General features: G+C 42.0%; 2 protein-coding genes across 6 annotated transcripts in view; one reads left to right on the forward strand and one right to left on the reverse strand.

Annotated features, from left to right (window-relative positions):
• SANBR (SANT and BTB domain regulator of CSR) overlaps nucleotides 1–6,732 on the reverse strand; it is a 35,741-nt gene extending 29,009 nt beyond the window's left edge. The window contains exons 1-3 of one of the 3 annotated variants that reach the window (XM_072140574.1): nucleotides 6,585–6,732; nucleotides 2,699–2,848; nucleotides 2,315–2,469 (exon numbers count right to left, since the gene is read on the reverse strand). In XM_072140574.1, the coding sequence (XP_071996675.1) occupies nucleotides 2,315–2,464 (150 nt within the window). In that variant the 5' untranslated portion in view covers nucleotides 2,465–2,469; nucleotides 2,699–2,848; nucleotides 6,585–6,732. Of the gene's footprint in view, nucleotides 1–2,314; nucleotides 2,470–2,698; nucleotides 2,849–6,502 lie in introns of all 3 variants that reach the window. The other 2 variants (XM_072140573.1, XM_072140575.1) reach the window with 2 other exon arrangements.
• LOC140121230 (uncharacterized) lies at nucleotides 6,716–16,213 on the forward strand. Of its 3 annotated transcripts, none has more exons than XM_072140578.1 (8): nucleotides 6,716–6,733; nucleotides 7,658–8,026; nucleotides 8,642–8,773; nucleotides 10,060–10,218; nucleotides 10,934–11,049; nucleotides 11,460–11,565; nucleotides 13,858–13,986; nucleotides 15,847–16,213. In XM_072140578.1, the coding sequence occupies exons 2-8, from the start codon at nucleotides 7,763–7,765 to the stop codon at nucleotides 15,895–15,897; spliced, it is 957 nt and encodes a 318-aa protein (XP_071996679.1). In that variant the 5' UTR covers nucleotides 6,716–6,733; nucleotides 7,658–7,762; the 3' UTR covers nucleotides 15,898–16,213. The 3 variants fall into 3 exon arrangements, with proteins under 3 accessions (XP_071996679.1, XP_071996677.1, XP_071996678.1); XM_072140576.1 differs by lacking the exon at nucleotides 6,716–6,733 and adding an exon at nucleotides 6,742–6,875; XM_072140577.1 differs by lacking the exon at nucleotides 6,716–6,733 and adding an exon at nucleotides 6,744–6,875 and having other exon boundaries at nucleotides 7,661–8,026.
• Nucleotides 16,214–18,203: the final 1,990 nt, after the last annotated feature.

An 18,203-nucleotide genomic window follows, 5' to 3' on the forward strand; every position in this document is an offset into this window, starting at 1 on the left:
AGTATATGTTATCAATATGACCCTGAAATACGCCAGAGCATTGGGTCAGAATATATTATAGAGCTCATGAACTCTGTACAGATGTGTTGCTTCTTCTCTATAGATGGACTGACTCATATGGCAAAATGAGCATGAACTGTGTGAGCTACCTGCCAAGCGGAGGCGTCACGTTGCAGTGACTCATAACCAGGATCCACTAGAGAGCTACAGAAATATAAGCTCCAACTTTAACAATACTTTATAGAATTCTCTCCATGAAATGAAATACATTATAAGTAATGTTAAAGGTATAAGTAATATTCAAAGTATACATTATATATTTTCAGCAGCTTTCTATTATGGGGGAACCTTCATGGACCTGTCCTGAAGAACCGGCCTAGAAGTAGGACATGGGGTCACCACAGAACACCCTCATGGACCTGTCCCTAATAACCGGCCTAGAAGGACGACATGGGGTCACCACAGCACACCCTCATGGACCTGTCCCTAATAACGGGCCTAGTAGGATCACATGGGGTCACCACAGCACACCCTCATGGACCTGTCCCTAATAACCGCCCTAGTAGGATGACATGGGGTCACCACAGCACAACCTCTTGAACCTGTCCCTAATAACCGCCCTAGTAGGATGACATGGGGTCACCACAGCACAACCTCATAGACCTGTCCCTAATAACCAGCCTAGAAGGATTACATGCCATATCATGCACTGGGCACCAGACTAATTCTGTCATAGACATTGCTGCCCCTAATAAACCCTGGATGCAAGACAGTCTACCACAATAATAAATTAATATGTCAGCGATTTGGAGTTTTAAATGCCATTGTCAGCGGATCTGAATATGCAGTGAATATATGACTTTGGAAAGTTGAAATATGAGACAAGTGTCTGTCTAGATGTTCTTTATCAACTCATTCCCGTGTGAGTTCCTGGAGCTGCACTGCAATAGTCGAAGGTGTATTCCTAACTGCTAGATCTTTGTTCCTTCTACTGTCCTGTATCACATTAAATTCTTTAAAATTTCTGATCTATCTTGAGGAAATTAAGCAGAGATTACACAGTGAAATGCAAATTTTACAAAAAGAGAAAGAGCATAAGAACAAGCACAGAAAGTGAAGAAAAGTACGTTTCTCTCATAAGAAATAGAAGTTTCTTGTATTTTTTCTATCGATTTATGCCAAGATTGTGAAAACTTAATAACCAATTAACAATAGAAAAAACGTAAGGCTTTATAGTAATATCTTAAAGGTGACCTCTACACAAACAACAATTATTGATACTTGACTATTTATAGATTATTCTGCAAAATGCTTAAAAACACGATCTGCTAAGGTAACTTATTGTAGGAGCAGTAATACAAAATTAGCAGCATTATATATAACTCAATGGTTATGTCCAAATAGTACAATCATGTAGGTACGACAAACTATTTTACCATGCATCACCTTAAGACCTTAAACATAGGCAAGAAACACATCAGTTAGGGACATAACAGGAGAAGATTTCAATTTCTCCTTCTGATTATCAGTAGACAGACAGATAGATAAATGAAAATGTCTTACCCAAACAGAGAATTGCTGTTTTTCTGTTTGTAAAATTAACTTGCTAATTAATACAGTCCTGTGATTACAGCAGCATCTGCGTTGATTCTAGTAGGTAGTCTGTCTCCCTCTGCAGGGGTGGGATCAAAGAATTGTACTGGCAAGGATGCGGGAGGAGCGTCTAGCCTAATGTGAGGAAGCAGCCTTACAGGAAGTATAACAAACCCACTGCAACATTGTATCTAGAACATGGCAGACAATGCCAACAGCTTATTATGACAAGCATCTACTTTGAAGGGAAATACTGTACTGTACATCAGGATCAGGATCTACCAACACAATTTCACTCAAATACAATAGAAAGAAAGACCTTCAACCAAAATCTACCATCAAAACCAAGCATGATAAACCTGGGGCACTTTCTATCTTGTTATCCGTGGCCTCCTTCCAGCTAAAACCTACTTTTAAAAGTACGCTAATGATTTTGAGGGGCTTCTGTAATGGTTCACAGAGCCCCTCCATGCTGCAGATTCACAACAAGCCCCTTGGCACTTCTCCCTCTGCCTGATGTAATCTTACTGCTGCACAGGAAGTTTCGACAGCGGGAGGGGGAGTGCTCTTTTCACAGTGTAACAGCCTCTGAATCTGCGGCACAGAGGGACTCTGATAACATCCCCAAAAGGGCTACTGGGTCATTAGCACAATTTTATGCACAACATAAAGAAAAAAAATCCACCTCTTTGTAGTTTGTAGAATTTATTTTAGGTTTTACCTCTTTTGATGAATATCCTGGAACAAGTCTTGCTACGCTGTCCCAGTTAATCGGCTGAGGGACCCCCACCAATGAATACAGAATCATGTCCAAAACCATCTGGTTATTGTCATAGGGGAAATTATTGTTCTCCGAATATCCTCGACTCATCTTGCCTAAAATATGCAGGAAAGATTTTTTTTTAAATTGTATTAAACAACATAAACAAAACTGATTAATACTTTTTATATAATAATAATAAATAATAATGTGAATATAACTGTAATATCTGAACAATGCACAAGTTTAGCATAAGTTTGATGTATAGCAAAGCAGCCTTACCTAAGACAAACAATACATATGCATAATACATAATAGTAATAGATGTAACAATAATAAGGTTACCTGTGCAGCAGAGAAGGTGCGGTGCTGTGAGAATGATGGCACCCGGTCCCTGCAGTAACCCGGAGGAGGGGTGTGAAGGCTGGTACTGCAGAAAGGAGCGGAGGCTGGCAGGGTGCTACATCCAATCAAATTAACCTCATGTCCAAAATCCTGCGATGTGAAAAAGAGCAGAAATGGTTAATTCCAATTAGTGCTCATATATAATGTAGTGACAGGATGGCAGCGCTGGGGCTCCTATATAAGGCACCTGCTGCCAGCTTTCCATAACCCTTTGGCTGCCGAGACAGCTGCAATGCAGAAAAAACTGAGTGAACAAAGAAATCTGGCACATTAATAAAAATGCTAATGTTCCTCATTGCTCAGCAGTTCTATGGAAAGTGCGGAGCACTAGTTGGATGCACATGTGAACGGGTCTCTTTATTGCTGTGATTTATAGAGCATGCAAATGGGATGCCAGGAGCCTTGTTACAGCGTTCATCTCCGGCATCCAAATAGGGAATAGGAGAACTTCTGCTCGTGTGCACGTTGTTGGTTGAAATGTTGATGTTTGTGACATTTACAATACTGTGAATATATGTATTTATAGATCTATATGACAAACAATTATCAGAGAAATGATAAAGAACATTTTTATTCTGATATCACTAATCATATCAGCAGTGAGTCATCAGATGAAAAATTATTTCAAAACTTTGTCCTAACTACTTGACAGTTCTCCAACATTTTTCCCCCTTTCCACAGGATACGGAATAACTCGCTGATCATTGGAGGTCCGAGTGGTGGGACCACCAAAGATCTCAAGAATGGGGCTATGAAGTACCCTAAGTGAATGGAGTAGTAGATCGGACATGTGGTAAAACACATCCCTGTTCTTGTGATCTGTAATTTCCTACCACTATCCTGTGGCGACCCTTTTAAAGAGAAATTTACACAAACTTCCATTTTTCAATCTGCACTTTCCATATGAGGACTTGTTTTTTTGCGGTACATCCCAGTGGCACCATGTAATGTTCTTTGCAATGTACTGGTAACTTACAAAAATCCAAATGCAGTAGAATTGGCAAAAACACACAGTCATGCCGTTTTACATGCCCTTTATCCTTTGAGCCAGAATGATCTCATGGCCCCAATATTTATATAGCTTTGTTATTAGCAAAAAACTGCTTTGTATTGCATAGCTCCTAATAGGCCTGTATTTGGTGGGACAGGCTAGTTTTTTTTTTTTACGCTGTCCCGGGCAGTAGGGAGAATGTCCTGCGCGGTTCCGTCTCTTGGTCTCCGCCCCAACACACTAGAGCTGCAGAACTGAGACCAGGAGGCGGGACCAGCTTCTGCTGCCTCCTCTCTGTTTAAGAACAAACAAAAAAAAACTTTACTTACCTTTCAATCATTCCCTTGCAGTCCCCTGCTTTCTCCTCTCCCTCTGAGATGACGATGAGGAGGAGGTGGGGTCAACCGAGGGGAGGAAGCAGGACTGCAGGGGAATGATAGAAGGTAAGTAAAGTTTTTTTGTTTAATAACCAGGAAGGGACAGAGGCCACAATATAAGTGAGCATGGAGGACAGGGGGCCACAATATTCAGAGGATCGAGTAATAGAAGGGGAGCAGATACGGGGCATAATAAGAGGGGGAGCAGAGAGGAGGGCACAATAAGGAAGGGGAGCAGAGAAAAGGGGACCAATGAAAGGGGAGGAGGAGGAAAGAAAAGGACCACAATTGGAGGGGAGGGAGAATGGGGCTTTGTACAGGGTGTGGTTTATTATGCCAAAAAAAATTGCGCCACTCTTTCTTCAACCCAGAGGTTGGGTATTGTCCTACACTGACATCCATAACTTTTTTTTTTTCTTTTTAATGTTGAGAGTACTAAGCTGTGTAAGGGTCGGTCTCATGACGGTCTGGTGGCGGTTTGCGCTACTTTTGATTTCTATGCACTGATCTATTTCTACATGCTAATTCACTTTTACATTTTGGTCCAGTGTTTCAGCGGTCCATAGAATAATACTTGGTCCAATTTTGATTCCAGTTTTATCTGGTCCCTGATTTCTTCCACCCCTGGGGGCCACATCACCAACATTATGATCATGATTAAAGTTCTGTGCTGCTGTTTTGTGGGGAAACAGGGACTCCCTGCATCACATATCACTATGATGTATGGAGTCCTGTCCTCTGCACTGTGGTCGGTCCGTGAAATCGAGCAAGTGCACAGTCCATGATTCGCTGACTGATAATGGTCGCATGTTTTAAGCAAAATAACAAAAAACAGCATGTCCTTATGTTCCAAAGTCAATTATTACATAAACTATAGTTATAACAAAAATGTATCAATAACTTGACAAGGAGTCTGACGATTGGATGGTGTGTGCACAAACCACTCCCTCTCCTTCCTGTAACACCCAGCTGTCAGTTTATTGATACTTCTGCCTTGCAGCGCAGGAGTCCTGGGTTCGAATCCCACTCAGGTCAACATCTGCAAAGAGTTTGTATGTTCTCTCCATGTTTGTGTGGGTGTCCTCCGGTTTCCTCCCACACTCCAAAACATTCTAGTAGGTTGATTAGATTGTGAGCCCCATTGGGGATAGGGACCAATTTGTCATGCTTTGTGCAGCGCTGAGTAATTTGTGTGCGCTATATAAATAAAGAATTATTAGTATTATTATTTCTAGAAGGGAAAACAAAGGAACAGCACAACAAATGTCACTTTAGAATTGTAATTGTAAGGGATCTTACTAAATGAGACAGAAACTGACAGGTTCTCTATTATGTGGATCGTCCATTCAGTTACTGATGTGATATCTAGTGATGACGTTTTATTATTTTTGCAGTCTCTACATTATTTGTGAAAAGAAAAGGAACTAAAGCATTATATGCTGGTGGGGCAAATGAGGGGGTATTTCATATGTGGTCAACAGGGGGCACAATACTATATTAAAGGGGTATTCCCATTTCAGCAAATTAATGTTATTGTTTGTATTATAAAAACTTATACAATTTTCCAATATACTTTCTGTATCAATTCTTCACAGTTTTCGAGATCTCTGCTTGCTGTCATTCTATAGGAAGCCTCTATGTTTACTTCTAGTGGACAGAAATCTGACCATGGTCACACAGGTGCACTGCTCGTTATATCACACACACTGATTACTCTCTATAATATAACGAGTCGTGCACCTGTGTGACCATGGTAAGATTTCTATCCACTGGAAGTAAACATAGAAGCTTTCTATGGAATGACAGCAAGCCGAGATCTAGAAAAGTGTGAAGAATTGATACAGAAAGTATATTGGAAAATTGTATAAGTCTTTATTGTACAAACAATAACATTAATTTGCCGAAATGGGAACACCCCTTTAAGGGCAATTTATTTTGTGGAAAGGGTAAAGGTCATTACTTATGGATAAAAAAATTTTTTTCGAAACCTAATGCCGGTAGGGTAAAGGTCACAATAGGGGATAAGCTTTGAATTTGGTAATAGTGCATTTTTCGTGCTGAATTTATTGCTGCAAATTCACCACAGGGCAACGCATGAAAAGCACAAGATATAATAATCCGTAAATTTATAATTTTGCGTTGCATTTATTGCAGATTCGCTAATTCCCAGAGAAATGGGAATGATTGGCATTGGATATAGGTATGGGCACCTCAATACAGAAAAGAGCTGTGCCAGTCTCCATTGACTTCTATAGAAGGGGTATGTAAGGGGGCACAATGAGCTGGGTGCTTTGTCTATATCCGCTACAGGATGATGGGTGAGACACGTACACCGGGCACACTATCACTAGGCCACGCACCAGGCTGCCCACTTACCTCCCGCACATCACCGTCCACTGCTCGTACACCGGGGCACAACCCCAGAGCCGGTGATACAGATTTTCTTGGAGCAACCTACCTCGCTGTACCACACCTGCTACACACAAGGGCCAATCAGCATTCAGGAAGTCGGGAGCATTGACCAATAAGAATGCAGGGATGCGGCCGATACCGAAGGGCGACATTGAGAGATGTTCCGAGGAGCGCCGCGTGACGTCACCTAGCGGGGTTGGTTGCACGGCGCATGGTTTGCCTTGCCGCAGTGCAGCGGCTCTCGCGCAGCGTCCTCTCGTCTCCTAGCAACCGGCCTGGGGCGGGGCCTAACACACAACCTGAGCTGCAGGGCAACACCCAGGACCCCCCGGGGCAGGTACACAGGGGTGTGGGGGGCTACACACGCTTTTACTTATACTACTTGTACTACTATGTACTTATAGTACTTGTATGTTTGTATCTGCATGTAAAATCTGTTTCTTATGTGGGTGCAGTCTATTGTTCTATGTTATCAGCCACAGCAGAGGGGCCAAGTATAGATAAGTATGAGCTCACTAGTTATAGGACAGATGTGTCATGTACGGATATTTTAGAAGGATTTTTTTTTCTTTTCACTGATGATCTTGTTTTTTACAGGATAGAATAGTTTTCATTGGCATACTTCAGATGTATATAGTGTAGCAGGGGCGTAACTTGAGGGGGTGCAAAGGTTGCAATAGCATCCGGGCCCAAGAGATTTAGGGGGCCCATAAGGTGTCACTTTCCCATATGAGAAGACTATTACTATAAATCCTACATTATAGTCGGGGGCCTGGCACAGACTTTGCACTGGGGCCCATCAGCTTCTAGTTACGCCACTGATGTAAAGGGAGCCTGTCATCAGAATTTTGCCTAATAAACCACTACCAGTATGTTGTCAGGCAGTTGAACAGCTTCTAGATAATGTTTCTTTCATGATGAGCTTGGTGGCATTATCCAGAAAAAACAACAAAGTCAGGGAGGCGGAGAGTTTAACATTGAAGTCAAGCTCTGAACCCTCCTACCATGTGATTGGCGAGGTGTGAATCTAGCCTTCATCTCACCCAAATCATAAAATGTCAGCTACTTAGTGCGCCTGAAGCAGATCTGCCACTAACAGTATTGTCTGTTCTCTTTTAGCAGTCCTCAAGGAGACTTTGCATCCAGACAATTTAGAATGACTTCTTAATTTTCCGCCTACAAATGGGAGCCTTGCGGCATCAATAGGATCTCTGCTGTCCGGCAATGACATCCAGGCAGAAAAGGGACTCACGAGGGGCTGGAAAAGTGTTCTCAGACCTTGGACCTGTGATGCCACACCTAGGCCAACCATTGTATAGGAGCAGAGCAAGCAGGTCGGAAAGTCTGCCTGGCATTGCGGGCATTGGTTTGGGAATTCAAGATGTCAGATCTACCAGTAGTGTGCCCGTCACTAAGACAGCCAAAAGCTTTCTCACCACTGGCAGAGCTGAGAAACCTGGGAAGAATGTAGTCAGCAAAGCAGTTCAGGTAAGAGCCTGCTCCAGCTTTATTTACAGACATGATCTATGTAGAAGCCTAGAGCCATGTTCCCAATCTGGGAGATGAAGTCCATCGTGTACAACCGATAACAGAAGAAGGTATACGTTACCATCTACCAACATGCGTTGTGGAAGATGAGGTCACACTTGTAAGGGTCTTCTTTTCGATGGACCACATACATATAACAGTGGAGTCTACTCTTTACACTCCACAGCCCATATTTATAGAACTACATGAATGGTCCATTCAAAAATTGCCAGAGGCGACAGGGATTTTTTTACTATGAGAACTGTTAATCTGTGGAATAGGCTGCCTCAGGCGCTGGTCACAGCAGGGGCAGCAGAGAGCTTCAAGAAGGGTCTAGATGTCTTTTTAAACCTAAATAACATTGACGGTTATGTTATATAGAATTGTTTCCCCTAAATTCCTTCCTCATCCAATCCCTTCCCTTCGTTGGTTGAACTTGATGGACATGTGGCTTTTTTCAACCGCATAAACTATGATACTATGAACATTACTATGTGCTGTACCTTCTGCTGCCTCCGTATCACACATCATGAAAATGTAGTACTCTGGAGATCATGAACGTATTTCTCGCTGTAGGTATCATCAAATGAGGAGAATGCTCTGCTTTCAAAAATAAAAGCTTTGGAAAAGGAAATTCACTTGTTGAAATCAACTCTTAAAGAGAGAGACGACACGGTCATAGTGTTAAATGGGGTCATCAAAGACAAGGTAAAGTGGCCATAAGGATTTTTATGTCACCGGTATGTCCTTCATTACCAACACCACCGATCAGATTCTTACAGTGAAACTTGGTACACCCCCTTAATGTCAGAATGACTCCCCATGATGATAAAACTACCTATGCTTTTGCAATAGAAATTCTGAAATGCGTAGTTGGTGTTGTCTGGAGTCAGCTTCTGTATGGAAGTTAATGTATAAAAATATTAATGGATGTTTTCCATGGGGTTAGAAATAAGTGATGAATAACAGTCTGATATGATGATTCAGTACTATCGTCAGCCATTATTGATTGTCTCCTGATCTTTTTATGAAACGCTCCCAAGTGAAAGTCTAAATGTGGTCCATACCATTATTTTTTTTTTTTACAGTAAATCAATATATATGGGAAGATGACATTGGAGCCTTACATTAACCGTGCACAGCCCGTCTCATTCATCAGCTGGATACGTCCACCTTATTAGCAGTAACGATTCAGCGATAGCATTAATGTGAAATGCCAGTAATGTAAAGATGTTAAAGGCATCTAGTCACCAAGTACAAGATCCTTAATGGCACCTCTTTTAGCTTCTAATGTCCTTGCACATCCTCATACTGTCAGAGTACTGACCGACTAAAGCATTGTTATATGTGATACAAGGGGCCACTGCAAAACCTGTGGATAACTGAGCCGTACTATAATAATGTAAAGTACGTAGTTCACCTCTATTGTTTTACAGGGAAGCAGGGACTCCTTGCATCATATTTAACTATGATGCATAGAGTCCTTTCCCCTGAATCAGTGAAATCTGGCCACTGAGTGATCCAGGAGTCTTGCACTAAACATATACATGTGCTTTTAGCCTTTGTGTTGGGTAGTTGCTGTTTCACTGGCAAGCAGGGACTCAATATGATGCACCATGTGTCCTATCCCCAATCCATGAAAAACAGCCAGCACAAGGTCCATTTCTCAAGGACTAAGCATACTCAGGTATTGTTGCCTTATTTAGGAACAGCTAACAGTTTGGCGAGTATGGGTGGGTGTGTCCAGAAAGAAGGATTGGACATGTTGGATGTCAACATGCCTAATCCTATTGTTTTCAGGAAAGGTAAGCCGCAGATGAAGGTACATGTATTTGCTATTGAAACTGTAGGACTATCTTGTGGCTTAACTCACAATTTACCACTATGTAGAATATAAGGCCAAAGCCTATTTTGTGATTGAGCATTATTCTGGATACACAGAATTTAAAAGTGACCCATGACTCCCTTTTCACTTTTCCTCATGTTTTTTGTAGACTTCACAGTTTGCTAGGGACATGGAGCAGGAAATAAATGACCATAAAACTACCAGGCAAATGCTGGAAAGAAGCCAAACGATAGTGGAAGAGAAGGAGCAGAGACTGAAGGAAAGTATCCAACATTCTGAAAAAGTCATCCGAGAATTACAGGATCAGGTACTTGTAGAGGCTTGTCACATGTCACTTTTATGTAGGGCATAAATTAATGTATTTAAAACTTAAACGGATTGTACAAAGTTTGCATGTTATCCCCTTTGCTCCGGATTGTAGACAAGCTGATCGGTCATGGCCTGAGTGCTGGGACCGCCGGCAATCCACGGGTGGAGTGGCTGGGCAAGCATGTGTCCTCTCGCTCCATTTAGTAGTATGGGATATGGCAGAGCACAGTGCTCGGGTATCTCCAGCACTTCCATTTAATATCTTGCTGGAGGAGATAGGCAAGTGCTGGGCTCTGGACCCAAGTTCTCATGTTTTTGTAATTGGTCAGGGTACCAATTTTTATATTAGTAACCTATCCTTAGGATCCATAACCCCCACAGGTCAGTCGGTAGCATCATCAATGGTGAAAAAAGAATGAAACAAAAACAAAAAAGTACAGAGCTCCATACACTGTGTAGTGGCCAAGTCAGGTTACTGCAGCTCAGCTATTATTCAAGTGAAAGAAAACTGAGCTGCAGTAACCCAAATCAGCCATTATACCGTGGTCGGAGTTGTATACTTGATGTGTTTTTTTTCTGAAAACATGGCTCCTATTATCAGCTGACACCCCCCAATAATTTTGCGTTGATGACTTACTTAAGCAAAGGTTGTCAATATTGAAATTTTGGAAAACTGGTTTAATTTAACCTGCCAAACTTCCTCCCCTCTAAAGCATGAAGAGAGGCTGACATCACTCCAGAAGCAAAGCCAAATAGAAGTGAACGTCCGGGATGAAAAGATTGATAAGCTGAAGCAGCAGATCTCAGAGCTTTTTAAAGACAAGTCATGGTACAAGTCACTCAGTGTATTTTATGCCCCCCTCTAGTAGGGTCCTAGGACATAACCACCACTACAACAACAATAATGGCTGATATGGGACCTAAGGTGTCAGGAGGTCCTGGCGGCCCAGACTACTTAGCACACAATAGTAAAGAGAGATGGATGTGCAGCCCCCTCCACAATCCTCTTCCTCAAGTATATATATATATCTCTTTAAATGATTTGAAGGTGTTCTCTAACACATTACAGTGTCCGTACACCCTTGTGAGGGTAAACGTTTGTTAATTATCCATAAAGGGAAAGTGGGATTGAATGGAAGGCGGCCTGTTATAGACCTGTCTCCATTCATTTCTATGGAAGTTACAGAAATATCCTTTCAAAACAATAAAAAGCCCTTTCTTCCTTATCTTCTCATATAGGGAACATCAGAAGCAGATTGAGGAACTTCAGAAGGAAATGAAGCGACTAGCCGAGGAAGCCCATGTGCTGCGGGGACAGATGAAGAGACATAGCACTTCTGCACGTGTAAGGTCTCCGCCTTGTGTCATTGTTGGTAGTTTGGACATTTCGCTAAAGTGATCTGGGAGTTTCATTACTTCAAACATACCGGGTACACCCACTGCTAATAGTGCCGGAACCCACTGGTAATGGTGCCTGGGACCCACTGCTAATAGTGCCGGAACCCACTGGTGATGGTGCTGGGACCCACTGGTAATGGTGCCGGAACCCACTGGTAATGGTGCCGGGACCCACTGGTAATGGTGCCGGAACCCACTGGTGATGTTGCCGGGACCCACTGGTGATGTTGCCGGGACCCACTGGTAATGGTGCCGGGACCCACTGGTAATGGTGCCGGGACCCACTGATAATGGTGCCTGGGACCCACTGGTAATGGTGCCGGAACCCACTGGTAATGGTGCCGGAACCCACTGGTAATGGTGCTGGAACCCACTGGTGATGGTGCTGGGACCCACTGGTAATGGAACCCACTGGTAATGGTGCTGGAACCCACTGGTAATGGTGCTGGAACCCACTGGTGATGGTGCTGGGACCCACTGGTAATGGAACCCACTGGTAATGGTGCTGGAACCCACTGGTGATGGTGCCGGGACCCACCGGTAATGGTGCCGGGACCCAATGGTAATGGTGCCGGGACCCACTGGTAATGGTGCCGGGACCCACTGGTAATGGTGCCGGAACCCACTGCTAATAGTGCTGGAACCCACTGCTAATAGTGCTGGAACCCACTGCTAATAGTGCTGGAACCGGCAGCGGCAGGGAGTTGATCCATTCCCATGATAGCCGTGGAATTTCCTGGAGTCTCCAAGATCTGTCATTCAACCAAAACTAACAAAGTACTAGTGGCAGACTGTTACAGTTCAGTAGGAAGATCCCAATATACTGCAATATTTTATATTTTAGTATATAGTAGAATAGATCACATCTCCTAGGGTAAAATTTTCAAAAAAATAAAATTTAATTAAAAAAAAAAACATAAAAAAACTAATTTTTCGCTCTCCTTTTGATAGAATGGATGTAAAATTATACAAAAACATGACCATGTTAGGTATCGCAGTGTCCAAAAAGTGATCAAAAGATTGTACAGTTGCCAAAAATGGTAGCAATGAAAATATCATCCCACAAAAAAATGACACCTTACAACGTACAGCTCTGTGCACTATAGTATTTAAATGTTATAAGCATCAGAATATAGTAAAATAAAGATTTTTTTTCAAAATCTATAATAACCTAATAAAAGCTGTATACATCTGGTATCTCCATGATCGCACTGACTCATGGCTTCCGCTGTATGATGTAAATAATGTGCTAGCAATGCCAATACAGTTATGCTGATGTAACAATGTGAAGGTTTGTCTTTTGCGGTAGACATGTTGTCATTTCTGGTACTGTATATACTGCACTGGTTTACATTTATTAAAGGGGTTTTCCCACGAACAAAAGTTGGGCACTATTCACGGGATGGGGCCTAACTTGCTGATCAGTGGGGGGTCTCAGTGCTGAGACCCCAACAGATTGCGAAAACGAGGGGTCCGTCGGAGCCCTTGTCACTCCGTCATACTAATGGAGCAGACGACCGTGCATGACCGCAGCGCACCGCAATTTCCTTCAGCTCCATAGAGACGTATGGAGCAGAATGGTCATGCACGGCCGTCTGCTCCTTTGGTCTGACGGAGCGACAAGGGGTCTGATGGAGGAATCCATGGGGTGAGGGGGCTGTATCTAATGAATCCATAGAAGGTGAGGGGGGCTTTATATAAAATAACCATGAGGGGGCTGTTTGGGATGATAAACTATGGAATCGTTTCAGAATTTTCAATGCCGCCATGTGAGTTCACTGCACAGTGGCCCACTGAAGCTCTGTCACCCACGGGCCTACTAGAGCCTTAAGCTGATCCTGCCCAAGCCTTATGGTCTTTAAATAGAAAAAAACTGAACTGTCTGCCCAGGAATTCTGCTCCGTCAACCATTTTGGCAAAGAAGAAACAGAGGGAACCCACTATCTCTCTTATAGCATGGCCCAAATTTGTATTATTACTGCTGACGCTGGATCCCTTCCGTCACTCCTGTTACGATCACATGGGTGTGGGTACGGTTTCTGAGCCCCCGCAACTGAGGTGTCTAAACATCATGACATAAACAAACCTTCATGTATAAGGGGGCATCAATGGTTTATTTTGTGATAAAGCACAATGCCATCACTAAGCTTTGATGCAAAGTCTGGTAGGAAGACCTAAAACCCCGGGTTCTAGAATGTGCCATTTCCCATGGTAATGCTTACACTTTCTGTTCTTCCAGGACTGTGAGAAGTGCAAGTCCCTGCAGTCCGCTCTGGAAGATAGCCGCTTACAGATCAAATTAAAGAACAGGACAATAGAAGAACTACAGTCTATATGTCAGCGATTTCAACATCAACTCCAGGAACAAGTAAGTAACTTTTACTAAGGAAGTTTTCTGGGCCTGCTTCCTGGGAAACCCCCGACTATCAGCTGTAAGCAGTAGTGGATGGAGCTCCCTTTAAAGGGGTTGTCCACTTTTCAATATATCTGTTGCATTAAACATGACTCTGCATGTATATGTACCTGTACCTTTCCCTACTTTGAGAGTTTAAGCCTGTTCTCATCATGCTGCCCTCTGCACATACACACAACTTCCTCTCATGAAAGTGACTACATTTTAATCCCCTAGTGATGTTTACACAATCATTTTTAACCCCTTTTATTATTTATAGCAATAGCAATAAAACTATAACTTAGTGATTGGCAGTGTAAGATTCCGGAGTGTGGGCGGGGACTCTCTAAGCAGACACTTCATGATTCCTCTATGCTGTGAAATGCTGTGAGCTGACAATGTGCTTAGATTATAAGGGTACATGGTTTATCTGCACTTTCAATTAGCTTCTAAACCTTCACTAGACACATAGAAAGAGAGATAAGACAGAACAGATATCAGAGATAACAAAATCCATGATATAAGCTACAATGGGGGTCATTAATCTTTATTCCTTTTTTCTGTCTTTTTGAGACTTTTTTTTGGCACATTGCAATTTTTGCGACTTTTTGAAATGTGCACTGAAGTCTACCAGACATTAGATTATCGTCAGTAAGACACATGTATCTTCTATGCCAGATGTGCTAAAATGTCGCAAATTACATTTATCTTTTCAAATTTTCCAAAATTTGCTACTTTTTTGGCGCAAAAAACTCCAGCCGAAACCATACTTCAGGAAAAATTAGAAAATGGAAAGAAGTGACTTGAGACATTTGTGACAAATGTTGCAAAAAGAGATCGGAAAAAAACCCTATTTATTTAACACAAGGAAAAAGTGAGATTGATTAATTACCAAAGCAGACGCAAAAAAAAAAATCTAACACAAACACATGTAAATGACTCCCAATGACCTATATAATGACTTACAAAACACAGTTAGCTCTGTAGTGTGCATACAAGAGAAGCTATTTAGGAGAGGAATCTGCCGACCAGTGTCCAGAGTTTAAGGTCGGATCCAGCGACAACCAAATTGATACACCAGTACAGCTTGTAATTATATCTGTATTTTGTTACCCCTTTAAGAGAGTTTTCCATATTCATCTGGCTGTTTATAGAAAATACAGAAATGTACTTAAATGTCCCCACCTGTCTTACAGACGACCCTCTAGTTAAAGACGGACCCCTCTGCGCACTGTGACCTCTGGTGAAGCTCTCTGGAAGCTTTACTATAGTCCCAGGCTGCAATGATCAGCTGTAAGGTGTCTGTAATAAGGATTTATTGATAATCCTTGGTCCAATTACAGCAAAAAAATTAGAAACTTCAATTGTCACTGGGGGAATTTTTTTTTTTTTTGTCTGGATCTACAATTATAAAGTATACAGTTTCGACTTACATACAAATTCAACTTAAGAACAAACCTGTCTTGTACGTAACCCGGGGACTGCCTGTACCTCTATTAGATAAGAGGTTGGCATTATACATTATATTTCCCTGTACTGTGCAGCAGTCATTTTGTTACTTGTTGTGCCCTGTATTACCAACTAAAGTTACTATAATTTCTCTCTCTATACATTACTGGCTTTATCTATCTGAGCTACCTGCAAGCCCATCAATTATAGATTGCCAACAACCTGTCTAATAATCATAACCTATCCCATTGATGAGTCATCAATATTTTTGGCATTTTTATTCTGGAAAATCCCTTTAACTTTATACTTCAGAATAGCTTGGTATTAGTATTTTACAACATATTCCTAGTATTGTGTGGAAATAATCAAACTTTTTTTTCCATCTAGGAGAAACTGCAAAGCGTGCTGGTGGACCAAAACAGCAGGAGCCAAAAATAGCCCAAGGAGGTCAAAACCCACTATGGATATTATATTACAGGTGTATTACTGCTGTTATATTTCTATTGCTAGATCAGCAGTTTCTGTAAAAATGTTGATAACTTTTTCTAATGTGTGCTAAATCCTGCAGGTCACAAAGCAATAGGCCAGGGGTCACAGGTTATCCATAGTCATTTACATGTGACATGTCATTTTGTGCTGCAGATTTGACCTTGTTTACATGCATCATATATCAGCCTTTCATTGATCTCTGTATCTACTATGTAAGGCACTAAATCCATTCATACCATTTTCTGTCAATTTTTTTTATCCTTTTTTAGTAAAATTGAAAGCAATTTTGTTTTGGTTCTTTATTCTTTCTACTTCACGTTTAAATTTACATAAAAAAAATAAAAACTTCAGACTTTAGAGGAGACAGACTAATGGAAATCTACTTTATCCTTCTGGGATTCTACTAAGGTTGTATCCAAGGTGTGACCTGACCTGAGAGTGATCATAGAAAGACAGACAGGACAGTGAATCCTAAACTACAGCCCTGCCTGCTTGCCTCTGCGTATCCTAGCCAGTATGAGACAATCTTAAAGACGGTCCCTTCCTGCGCCAAAGCGTGGGCATGTAACAAGACAAACAAATAATACAAAGGGGATGTCGATAATCCGGGTCAGAAATGAGATACAGATTCATATACACAGTAGAATAGTCAAGAATGTAAGCCAAATATTTTTAAAAAAGTAGCACAGAGAAAGCAAAACAGTAGCTAACAAAACACTTTTTTTAGCCGGCAATGGAGGATAGCGCACACACACACACACAGAGTTTTTATTAGGGTTTGACGTATGCTCCAGGTGAGAGGCGCAAAGCTCTGAAGGGGCGAGTGTGTTAACCCTTGTTGGCTCAGAGCAAAGATTTCAGAGATCCAACACTCCTGCAAACAGAGCACTGTTCAGATTGACGACTAAAAACACCAGATGAATCCAACGTCATATCAGCCTGACAGTACGAACTGCAGAAGACCCAGACACAGATGTAACAGCAATATTAGAAACATAATAAATATTTGGCGATTTTGGTGCTATGCAAGGCTGAGCTAGTCACAGGGAATTGCAGCCGATTTTGACAGATTCTTGCCATAACTGCGTCTTTCGGGGGGGTTGGCAGTGTACACTTCCTTTTATCCTTGGCCATTCTGCACTTTACTAGCTAGGTTACAATCTTCTTCCTCTTCACCATACTTTCCTCAGTGTCCACTCGTTCTGATTTTACTGTTAGAATCTGTATCCAGAGAGATTAAAAAATAAGAGATAACATGGAGCCATTCTAGGTCTGTGCAGATTGAGGGAGGAGCAGTGAGACGCACAGTTGGTGCTGAAGGTGCAGGAAAAGTCGGATTTCCTCTGCTGTGGTTGGTCTGTGGATTAAAATGGCAAACGGTAATCATGGTAACAAACACAGGGCGTAATTACAGGGGTAACAGCCATAGCAGCTGCTATGGGGCCCACATTGTTTTTGTTTATTGGGTGTGTATATAAGATGTGTGTGTGTGTGTGTGTGTGTATATATCTTTTTATTTGCTGCATATATGTAATGTATATATGTTCTACATTTGTTCATAGGTAATGTATATATGCTGTATGCCTGTGTATTTGATGCAATAATTGTGTGTGGTACTTTATGTATGTGTGTATATGCAGTTTATATACTCACATGTTTGAGTATACAAATATGTATATTTTTTGTCAGGGGCCCCCATTCAGAAGTCTCCTATGGGGACCTGCATCTCCAAGTTGGGCTCCTGCACGGTGCCGCTCTTCTGCATAGAAGCAGGGATTCCCTACATCGTATCTAACTATGATACAGAAGTTCTATCATGGGCAATGTGGTTGATCCTTGAAACAGCCCCAAATCTCTAGGTGACCCAACTATCTGCATCCCACCCTCAGAAGTATGCACTGCATTATATGGCAGTATTGAGTAGTCTTGATGCAAATCCAGCACCAGGGTGTGATCTATAACTATACTATATTCACACAAACATGGGGGACGTATATATGGCGTATATAAACACATCCCCCATAGCGGCAATGGGTGCACGGCGCAGTATGAGAGCGGTACAATGCGGCACCGTACTGTTCTGTAGCAGGAAGAAAGACAGGACATGTCCCAATCTCAGCAAAGGCAGTCCCCCCACCCCGGCAGTCCATGAGGGGGCATAATATAAAATAACCCATAACGAGGATCTTTAGGGGATATTTTAGGGAACATGACTATTTTTGTTTCTGAATTTTTAATTCCGCCACATCAGTTCA

Source organism: Engystomops pustulosus, chromosome 3 (assembly GCF_040894005.1).
Source record: "Engystomops pustulosus chromosome 3, aEngPut4.maternal, whole genome shotgun sequence".
In the NCBI taxonomy this organism is placed as follows: domain Eukaryota; kingdom Metazoa; phylum Chordata; class Amphibia; order Anura; family Leptodactylidae; genus Engystomops; species Engystomops pustulosus.